Source organism: Varanus komodoensis, unplaced genomic scaffold (assembly GCF_004798865.1).
Source record: "Varanus komodoensis strain SLA01 unplaced genomic scaffold, ASM479886v1 scaffold18_1, whole genome shotgun sequence".
Taxonomy (NCBI): Eukaryota; Metazoa; Chordata; class Lepidosauria; order Squamata; family Varanidae; genus Varanus; species Varanus komodoensis.
The window spans coordinates 1,666,968-1,678,521 of NW_025335548.1; the positions used below are offsets into that span (position 1 = coordinate 1,666,968).

An 11,554-nucleotide genomic window follows, 5' to 3' on the forward strand; every position below is an offset into this window, starting at 1 on the left:
ATAAAAAGGTCTTCGCCTGGCGCCGAAAAACAAATAATGACGGCACCAGGCGGACCTCTCTGGGGAGCGCATTCCATAGATTGGGCGCCACCACAGAGAAAGCCCTCCTCCGAGTACCTACCCTCCTAATTTCTTTCACGGAGGGTTCCCAGAGAAGGGCCTCTCCCGCAGATCTCAAGGGGTGGGCGGGCGGGCAGGCGTATATGGATGTAAGCGCTCCTTCAGGTAAATCAGTCAGAGCAGCTGTTTGCCTGGAACAGCCACCACAAGTACAATTTCAAAAGCAACAGCCACAAGCCAGGAATCATGTTCATTAGCCCTTAAAGAGTCACCTCCTTGCCACAGGCCTGCTTCTCAGCATTCCACTACCGTAAGGGAATTACCACTTTGTAAACCTTACGGTATCTACATGCTAGTTACACAATGGCCATTCTTCCACCCTGTATACAGTACTGAATTTCAATTAAGCATAAAGATATTAGACTATTATATTAACTTCGGCCAAGTAGCCCTATTTCATGAGAAGTCAAGAAATGCAAGCCAATGTCCTTTGTTCACCCTGTTTGCCGTATAGCAAATGAAAACGTCAACCTTTGTACTTGTAGATTAAGTAGATAATTAACAGTACAATAAAATTATATGTACATAGAGCCAAGCCCTGAGAGACCAAAATGGGGAGTGAGATTATGAAAGAGTTGTTAGGAGATGCCAAGGTAATTTTATTATGCTTTGTGTTTCACACCCAACTGTTTGTAGCATAAGTCTGTGGTACACCAAGAATTTGTTTTTCCAGGGCTCAAAGTTACTGCTGCTTGGGTCCAGGAAAACCACAGTAAAGCTCTGTTTCTTACCTTGTCACTATCAGTAGGAATGCTGTAAGAAAATAGGTGCCCAAGAAGATATTTTCCCTCCCTTTCCTGTTTGTAAAAACACAAACAGAATTGAGGAACAACACTACAAGGAACCTGGCTGTTATCTTCCACAGTACCTAAAACTAGGAGGCAGCTGTTCAATTTATAGGAAACACATTCAAGTTTTCAGTGTCTTAAAGATAGTTTTCATCTCCAAACCTGTTGAGACTTCACCAATAATAACACACAAAATGTGTGTGTTTGTGTTTGTGTTTGTGTTTGTGTTTGTGTTTGTGTTTGTTTGTGTTTGTGTGTGTGTGTGTGTGTGTGAGAGAGAGAGAGAGAGAGAGAGCGCGCACGCGCGCGCGCGCGCGCGCGCAAACACCCAGGGAGATATGCAAAGCAACATCTTGACTCTGCTTTTATTAAGGTTCTTTGAATGTGTTTTAGTCCCCCCTAAGGATCCATGAGGGTGTTTTTTGTGTGTGTGGCATTTGGCAAAATGCATAAAACAGCCCTTTTGGTGTGTATATTTAGTGAAATTAGGTGGGAAGAAAACCAGAAGAGGTCCTTCTGAGCAGTGGCAGCACATTTTTGGAACACCCTCATCCAATGCAGGTAATCACCTGTTTGAATGTCAGACTAAAGTGTGAAGGGTGACATGGGTCCCAACCCCAGTGTCCCTGCCTGATACATTAGACCTCTGAGCATTGAGCATGAAGGTCTGAAAAGGCTTGATGTGTTCAGCTGATTGCACTTACAGAGTTTCCACAAGTGGAAACCCTGATAAGGTAAGGGTCACAATTTTGAGAATTCGATAAACAAATTCAGCTGATTTTTCTTAAATAGTCCTCTTCAGGCTTTTGCACTCTACATGACAGCCTAACCAGATAGCAGACAGCTGGGGAGGGTGGGCTTACAAGTGAGCCTGCAACCCAGCTTGGGACAGCAATACTGACAGAGCACCACTCTCAACTACAACCTACACAGAGCCTACGTTCAACATCTGAGGCCTTCCTCCAAAGGCTGCCCCCAAGGGAGGTTCAGCTGGGAGCAACAAGGAAGAAGGCCTTCTCTATGGCAGCCCCTTAATCATGACAGAATCTCCCACTGAGGCCTGCCTGGTGTCAATTCGGCCATCCTTTCAGTGCCAACCCTAAGCTCTTTAACAGCTCTAAATAGTACATGGACGCAGGGAGTTATGCCAGTTGCTTTAACAAGCATGGTTTTATAAACATGTCCTAGCTGTTTAAAATGTGAGTTTAAATCTCTACTTTAAATTTAATCATATTTATGGCATTATCTTACATTGTATTTTATGTTTATGAATTTTACATTGCCCAGTGAGCTTCAGCTTTCGTACTTCAGCTTCATATGCAAGTGGGCAAATGCCAGCATAGGGTATATATCTTATCTGTTGAACCCTTTTCAGTCAGAGGGCCAATTCCATGTCAAAGAAGCTCTTGCAACAACATTCCAGCAATGGGGTCCAGAGGTGAAGTCACAGTGGTTGGGGCTAAATTGCCCTAAATACCATATATTTTAGGCTAAAGCTCTTGCTGCCAGTAGCTACGACTTAGGAAAGGCATTTCAACCTTTCAGAATGAGGAAAAAACTGCACAGAAGCTGGGAAATCACAAAATGGCTAGAGACTGGGTGAGGGAGGATTAAGCAGGAAATGGCTGTGGCCATCTGGCAAATCCCAGGTAGCTAGACTTGGCTCCCAGAGGTCCTCATGTTCTATGCCTCTGCTGTATTCCTTTCATCAAAGATTAAGACTTTTTTTTATTATCCAAGGCATGCAGTGTCTGCTTTTATTCTAACTTTCATACTAGTAGATCCAAACATCCTATGAGCAGAAACTTCATTCATAGGAAACACCCAGTTGAGGAAACTTTTTTTTTTTAAGTTCGTCCTTTTCCCTGCCTTCCTGAAAAGCTGTTCCAGAGGGCTGGGAGACTGCCTAGAACAATGTGAAAGGTAGAAGAATTTGGCAAAGGTTGCCTCCTATCCTCCTATGCCACCTCTGGATCTGGGTCACTTCTTCAAATGGAATGAGACCTTCCTGTTCACAGAAGGGTAAATTTGGATCCAACCTGTTCAATTCTTATCTGTTTAAGTATGCTGGGTTTAGATTAAGGGTGCAATCCTATCTGGTATTCAAAGGATGCACTGAGCATTTTTTCTAATTAGACTACATTTTCTAAATACATATTGTTTGTTTTCCTGTCACTTTTCATAATAGTGCTGATACTCGCTAAAAACTATTATGAATATTTTCTTAAAGAAGTAGCCCAGTAATATATTAAATATTTTAAATAAATGTCCATGCTGTGTGCTTATGGTTATTTCTTGTAATAGCTTTAGTAATCAGATGAAAGCTGCAGACCTGTTACCCCTCAAGACCTGTTAATCCTATAGAACATAAAGGAAATTGTTAAACCAAAATGCTACTCAACACTCCTTTTCGGCATATCTTAAGTCTAAACATCACAAAAAACTACACAGAAACACATGCCTTGGTCGTTTGTGCACACAGGGTCAAGTACCAAGCCTACAGAAGACCCAGATCTTGACATGGGAAAACAAATAAAACTATCCTAATCTTTCAAGTGGACATCTCTGTATCAGGCATCTCCTTTGTGACCCATCTAGTAACAGCAAAATAACTCTTACACTGCACTTCCTAAACGACCATTTATACCGTCTTCCCTCTGCAAAGAAATAATCTCGGGGACTCTTGCAACCAAAGAGGGGGTGGGGGGCGATAAATCTAAATAAAGAGACGTATAACTGGATGGTTACACCATCAGCATTCACATGCAATAGCCCACTTTACCATGTGCGACTAAACCGGCCATGGAGATCATATAACGCATGAAGCGGGCCATAATACTTCATTTTCCTTTCCTACTTCCTTGGAGCGCTTTCAGATTAAATATAGCCCAAAGCATTCAGCCCAACCCCCCTCCCCAACCCCAAGGTTAAGAAGAGTAAGATATGAAGATTTTTTTGCAACCACGCTGCCGCCTCGCTCCCCAATCCCCAATCTTGTGTGGCGGAGACTCTAGCAGGAGAAAAGAGGGGGCAGAGCCCGACCCACACTTAGAGGCGCCCCCTGTCTTCGCAAGTCTCGTTGACAGCCGAGCACTTGAGGAAGATTTAGCAAAGCAAGCAGGTTAAATTGAGCCGTTGGGGCAGCTGTCAGTCGAGGGCTCGTCCGTCCCCGCAGCGCAGCCCATTGCTCCCGCTCGCAAGCGGCCCCAGCCCTCCCCCCGCAGCCACGGCGGGCAGCGCCGCGCCGCGCCGGCAGTGAGTCAGCGTGCGCGAATGTGATTGTTGCGTCACGGGCGGCGGGGCGGCGCTCGGCGGAGAGAGGCGGAGAGGGGCAGGGAGCCCCGCAGCGGGCGGTGGGCGGAGCCTCTCCCGTCTCCCCTCCTCCTCCCGAGCCAAGTCGGGGAAGATAAGTGAACTCGCCAGGAGGCCTCGCGCTAGCCGGCCCCTCCCACGCCCCCTGGGACCGGCGCTGAGTAACGGGACGGCGGCAGCCTCCCCTTCCTCCTCCCCGGGGACCCGCTCCTTGCTCAGTCCCGCGCCCTCGCAGGCGGGCGTAGCGCGTCTCACCTGTGGCATTTCGACCTCCATGGTGAAAGAGTCACGAGCAGGGCAGCCGCACTAGCGACGCGGGCTCTTCGCGAGACAGCGCTCGCACTCGCCGGACTAAGAGATTCCGCCCCACCGAGGCGCCGCCACTGAAGCTCCAGAAGCGACGCCGCCCGCCCGCCCGCCTGCCTTGCTGGGCTTCGCCGAGCCGCTGTCCCCGGCCCCCTCTGCTCTCCCTACGTCGTACCCTGCCGGGAAACTACCAGCCGCCTGCCCTGCCCTGCCCCGCCTCTCCCCGCCTTCTCCCGAGCCACTCGCTGGCCTCGGGAGAAGGAGGAGGCGGAGGGACGGCCCCTTCTCTTCCGCACAACGGAGCCAGCCAGCCAGCCGGCGGGCTTGGGAGGAGGGCGATCAAGCGGCGGTGGTCAGAGACGCCCGGCGAACGGGGAGAGAGACGCGGCGGCACGCGCGCCAGCGCTGGAAGGGGCCCGATCCTCCTCCCGCCTCACTGTGCCCGACTCAGCGTGATCGCGAGTGGAGCAGCGGTAGCCGCTCGTCGCGCTGCAATCGCTCGGGCGAGCAAGCTGAGGAGGTGGCTACAAAAAGCACCTGCCACTGCCTTCCCCCCCCCCCCCCCCCGCTGGTCAGCGAGTGGCTGTGGTTGGCCTAGTAGTCCCAGTTATTGCACCTATGCCACCAGAGCGAAGGCTAAGCGGATGGAGGAGAGAGCAGCGGCTGCTCCTGCTCCTTGTCGGGCAAGGGGGGACGGCTGGTGGCCCTTCTGAAGGCTGGCCTACAACTCCCATGAGCCCTCGGCAGTGGCTGTGCCGCTGAGCAGGGCTGATGACAGTTGCAGGCCAAAGCATCTGCAAGGCCCCCGGTTGCAAGGCAACCGGAGGCAAAGCAGCTGCTGCCACGCACTCCCGTTCACATGCTGCATTTCGTGCGGAAAACGGGAATGAGTCGCAGCACCACTCAAGAGCAGATGAGTTGAGTGAAGGAGCCAGCAGCTGCTCCTTACAGTCAACTTCTCTTGGTCGCTCATTCTAATACAGACTTTCCCAATTCAGCACTCCTGAATTACTGTCGGTCCCAATCAGGATTGCCAATGCTCTGGGTTGGTAAAAATGGTAGTGCAAAATAGCTGGAGGGCACCAGGTTAGGTAAGATGGTCTTCGTGTAACAAATACGCTGCTACACTCCATACTTTCAGAATTGTCCAACAGGGAATTTGCTGCCGCTATCCAGGGAGAAATGGGAAACAAGCAAATAGAGGTAGCAACTGCCCCCTGCCTTTGCTCACCTGCCGACCTCTGACACTGGTGTTGCTTCCCAGCATTCCAAGCAGTAATGCCTGTTTCGTACATTCATTCATTCATTCATTCATTGCACCCCTGTACTCCCAATTTAGTACATAGTAGTTGCTTGAGATGTCTTGTTCACACTTACTCCTCTTGACTGTGGCTGTAAGAGGTCAAGTCTGAAATGCAGAAGTGTGTTCTCAAAGGTTGTTCCACCCTCTCAGTTTTCAAGAGATTTTTGCAATTGCAAGCAAACATGCAGAGTGCTGAACAGGCTGTTTCTTAAACAAAAGTCCTCTCTGTGTGTGGTCAGTTAATCCAGAAGAACTCTCAGCCTTTCCTAATATAGGTTCCTCCCAGATGGTTTGGACTAGAACTCCCATCTGCCCCACTCAACATGATCAGTGGTCAAGGATGGTGGAAGATGTTTTGCTGAGGAATTCTTAGTTAAGTATCGTTAGTTGCAGACCCTGCAAGAAGGATCTCATGGGAGCTAGATTAAGTACACTATAGCTATTATGTGAACAGTGATGAAATACTCTCCAATAGCAACACAGATATGGAAAATTCTATTTCACTCTTCAATTGTCCAATGCACTGGAAAAGTGAAAAAAGGTGTAACAGTTTAAGCAGCTTGCATGCCAACATCCATGGGAACATGGTTAAAAGGCATTAATGTGTCAGCTTGCCCCAAACTGTAACCCACCAGATGTTTTGCTTACACATGTGTTAAATAAAATAAGCAGACACACTTGGTTGTTCATTTATGACAGAGTAGGAGATCTTCCGGCCTGTGCTCCAGGCTGAAAAAATCACAGGGTTATTGAGAGAACCATAACTGTGCTCCTTGGAAAGAAGGTGGGATAGAAATCCAATAAAGACATTAAATAATCTCCTAGCTTCCATATGCCATAACCATTGGTCCTGACTTCTAGAGAAGGAAAGTGAGAAAGTTTGCTTTTGAATATTGATGGTGATACCTAAATGTAACCAATTAGTGGCTAGCATTAGAGGAAAACAAGGAACAACATTTGGATTTGCTTAGTACTGTGCCACTGCAGCCTCCAGAAAGCTTGCTAGTCACAGCATACAAACAGGAACAGATTTTTCACATGCTATCTGACTCGGCCTTGCTGTTTTTAGAATACTGCAATCGCCTAGGGTTGAATGTATGCCATGATAGCAAGCAGAGCTTCTAATTTATTTATTTTTGCAGTCAATTCTTCTTTATGTTGCAATACTAATTAGAGAAATCAACAAATACAAATGGGATTCAATAAGGTTTGAGCAGAATTCATACAGAATAACATTCCTATTGCTCCAGTGGAGTGAACAGTTTTAATTCAGGAGAAGCGTAAAGGCAGGACCACACTGACACTTTAGGCCACGGAAGTTATGCATTAGGCTTGTGCCATGGAACATGCAGTTGTCCTGGGGCATAACTTTAATGAATCTTGTGATGAAAAGGAAGGAGAACAACATTTTCAAAAATGGTCTCATTAAAAGGCCCTCCAACTCCAAGCATTTCCCAATGGCCCCAGCTGCGGATTGTATATTCAGAGCAGATTCCACACACCTAGCACACTCTGCAGCTCATCAGGGGTTGTTTAACCCACAATAACATGTCATGTTAAGCAAACAGGCACAACTTCTCTGTAACCCCCTTCACAAAGCTGCTTTTGTTTATAAAAAGACAGCTGCTAGGGCTTTGTTACATGAATTGGAGAATAAATATATTTAATCCAGTCCTTCCCAACCTGGTGTCCCCCAGAGGTTTTGGACTTCTAGCAACTGTAGCCATGGTCCATTGTTAGAAACACTGGGAAAGCAAGTCCAAAAATATGGAGGCCACCATGTTGGAGAAGGTTGATGTAATGGGTAATAGTTTTGAGTATAAAAATGGTGTGCTGGATATTACAGGTTGAACGGCAGCATGGAGAGTTCTACACATGGGTCCATGATCCTGTGACAGCTTCACCCTTCAGCCTCTTGTCAATTACACGCCACAGCAAAGCTGCCAGAAGTTGGCTGAGCACTAGCAGAGTAAATGGGGATTGAGCTGCAAGTTGGCAAGTTGAAGCAATCACGGAACAGCATCAGCACATGCCAAAACAAAGCACAGGTCCACTCAAGTTGCGTTCTTAGTTTGCAAATGTTGTCAGTAGTTTCAATTAGTTCAGAAACCAAGAAAGATATCAATAACAGTTTTGTTAAACAACATAGGAAACATACAAGGCTTCTCCAGCATATTGTGGCCCTCATTTCTGAGTTCTTTTGTAGACCAAGTGCAATTTCTATACTATTATTCAAGGTTGCATTCTGATTACATGATCCCATTTTTCAACATTTGTTTGGGATTTTCTTTCTTTCTGCTTTTCTTGCTTGCTTATGGTTCACCCCTTCATGTTCCTCAGTTGTTCTATTCCCATTAATATTGTACATTAACTACTTTAATATAAATAATATCCCCAGCCAAGACAGGGATGGAGGGCTTCATTAATTAATTAATTAATTAAAAGTATGTATATGCCGTCCTGTTGCGAAAGCTTCAGGACGGCTCACATAGATAAAATACAATAAAATATAACATAGATAAAATTATCAACCCACACTGGCTGCAATAAAAACATGCTTAAATCATGATATTAAAATTTAGTAAAATATTGCTGAAACAAAAAGGTCTTAACCTTTTTATTAATGACTGTAGACTCTTTCAGGGGCCAAACTGTCGGGTGGGATGGATTGTGGGTGAGGAAGCAGTGAGTGGCCCCAGGACACCTACATATGCCTGCACACACCTGCACACAAGGGGCTAACAGAATATACGCTGAAGCTATCGAAACTGATTTCAGTGATATCATCAATAAATGCTTCTAAGGTTTGGTCATGTTTTGGATGAGGGTGAACAAACTGAAGCTTAATCCCTACAAGACAATTCTGGCTGATCAAAAGGCACGTTAAGGAATGGAGACAGTCTGTGCTGCATGGGATTATTCCCCTGCTGAAGACTCCGGGTCACTGTTTGGGGAGCCTCCCAGGTTTGTCCTTGAACCTGGATGCACCCATTCTGGCAGTGGCCAAGATGGCGGTTGTGCTGCTGAGGCTTGGGAGTAACAATGCTGTTTCCCAGAATGTTTGGTCCAGCTGTGGTTAAGTATGCCTTGGTTGGATCTCTTTTGGACTACTGTAATGCACTCTGTGTGGGCCTGCCTTCAAAAACTGACCCAGAATGCTGTGCCCAGACGGTTGACCAGAGCCAATTGGGGGAACACGTGACTCCCTTGCTCTAACAGCTGCAATGGCTACTGGTCTATTTGTGAGCACAACTCAAAGTGCTGGGTACGACCCATAAATTCATATAGAGCTTGGGACCAGCTGCAACAAAGACCAGCGTCTCCCATAAAATCCTGCTTGGCTCTTCAGATCTTCAGGAGAAGCTCTCCTTTCAATACTGCTGCCTTCAGGGGCATTTTGGAGGTGACCCAAGAGAGGGCCTTCTTGGCAGCCACCCTCAGTCTGTGGAGCTCCATGCCCAGGGAGGCCAGGCTCCCTCCCTTTCTGTTTTTCTTCCACTGGCAGGCAAAGTTTTTTTTCTCCAAGCAAACCTTCAGCAAGAAAATGGGTCTAGTGTTGGTTGCCCAGTGAATTATTATTGTTATGTTTCTAATTGTGTTTCAACTCATGTATGACTGCTTTCATCAGGCTTTGTTTAGCACTGTAAGTCACCCTGATTACCCTTTTCTTGGTAGGAAAGTGGGCTACCAATCTAACAAATGAATACATTTAATATTTTGGTTTGTATTCTTAGCTTCCTTCACACTCCTGCCAGCTGATAAATTTCCCCACTGACAAGAGTTGCTTATGCTTATCCCTCTGAGTAAATGCAGGGAGAAATGCAGGACTTGAGAACTCCGGCATGTATGTGGGAGGCTAAGGGAGCAGTAAGCCTGAACTAGCTAGGGGATCCAGCCGCAGAAGCCAGGCACTTTCCCTGTGCCCCCTGGGCTGCTTATGGGTGGAGGAAGCAGTTGATCTGGGTCTTGTTGCTCCACAACACCATCGGGGTAGTGTTCAGAAGAGAGGTTCCAGCTCATCTGCCTAATTGGAGCAGCTGACCAAGGAGTTAAGAGAGTTTAACCCTTGCACAGCTATTAACTTGTGCCTGTCTTTTTTTTTTTTTTGCTCCCCATATTTGTATCCCTATATTTATATCCCTATATATATATCCCTATATATATGTTGTATTTGCTCCCTATAGGTTGTTTGAACCTGATTGATTTTATGATATATAATTGATTTATTATTGCTGACACTTGAAATTGAACTATGCCTACCCTGGATCACGCTGCTTATGTCTGACATCTTACGTCCTGAGAAACGGAATGTTTGCTTATTTACATGAACTGATTTCCCCTTTCTAACCTACCCCCCAATTAGTATATAGTTCAGCAGATGTACGCAGCTGATATGCAACAAACTGACATAATTGCATGCTTACACTAACCTTTGAGTTTCTGCTTTGATAAGTGGTAACATAAAAACTAAGGCTTGAGTTCAAACAATGCATCACGTGATTGTTGTGTTTACTGTGTTAGTAAGAGCTGAAGTACCAGAGCAGGGTACTTCTCAGGAAATTCCTGCATTTTCAATATTTCATCTTGCCAGCAGAGAAATAACTATAAGCCCCATCTGGTATATCAAGGAAGGAAAAACAGGAGATAGAAGTGTAAGAATACATGCCCTGCTCAAAGTGTTTAGCAGAGCAAAATATTTTTCACAAAGACTGTGTTTCCTGATTATCTAGATCTTCTGCTAAAAGGAACCTCCTAAAAGTTTGACCATTCAATCCCTGCGTCCCTGCTTCAGTATACCACTGTCATTTGGTTTTCTGTAATACTAAATTGTGTCGGTTCCAATATGTTTTATCCCCACGGAGACAGAATAGAGCTGCATCTGGGAATGAATGGTATAAACAGCCCCCCTTCGTCTTTTGCCCCACCTGAAGCCATCTGTAGTGGCTTCTCACAATCACGGAAAAACCTGTGGTAAAACTGTTGCTGAGCTACATGTGATTGTCACGCATTCTGCCCATGGCAATGTTCAACGGAGTGCAGTACATTCAGGTACAATATAAACAAATAATCTGACCTGGAAATAGCCGCTGAATTACTGAGGCCAAAAAGTATGTGTTGAATTCTGAATGCTTAAAAAAAGCTCTATTCAAAATGGAGGAGAAAACAAAGGAAGGGGGCAGCAAGCACAAGGAAAGAAAACATGACTGGACTGTGAATGCTGTTGCCATCAACTAGGACATATTTGCGCTTGCCTCTTGGGGATAAGCTTGTGTGTCTCTAAAAAGATAAGTACAGAGAGCGTAATTCCCGCTGAGACAATGAAGCTGGGAGTGGCGGGGGAGAGAGAGAAGGAGGGAGAGGAGCAACAATGAATGGTGAAATGGTGGGCTAAGGTGAAGGAGAGGCGTTTGTCTGACTGCTGCTTCCAGTGCACAATAATTTTTCTCATGTAATATGGTGGATAAGTGAAAAATTCAGGTGCCAGATTAAGAAAATGTAAACAGGAACACCAAAGGATTTGAATAAAAGGAATTGAGACTCCTCTTGCAAAACTGAGAGGACATGAGCGTGGCGACATAGGGAAATGTGAAAATGAGTAAGACTGCTTAAACCCATGCAATTATTGTTATGTAGTGGAAACTGGAAAGTAGAAGTGGAATTATTTACTTTCAGTGAAGCGTTCTTTTAATACATAGTTCCTGTGAATGTCAGCAGAGACTTTGTG

The 11,554-nt window shown here is 45.9% G+C and overlaps 1 protein-coding gene across 1 annotated transcript in view; it reads right to left on the minus strand.

Moving 5' to 3' along the window:
• Nucleotides 1-4,708, minus strand: part of NFE2L2 (NFE2 like bZIP transcription factor 2) — a 27,458-nt gene extending 22,750 nt beyond the window's left edge. Inside the window, exon 1 of the mRNA XM_044427108.1 lies at nucleotides 4,476-4,708. Coding sequence (XP_044283043.1) covers nucleotides 4,476-4,496 — 21 coding nt within the window. The 5' untranslated portion in view covers nucleotides 4,497-4,708. The remainder of the gene's footprint in view (nucleotides 1-4,475) is intronic.
• Nucleotides 4,709-11,554: the final 6,846 nt, after the last annotated feature.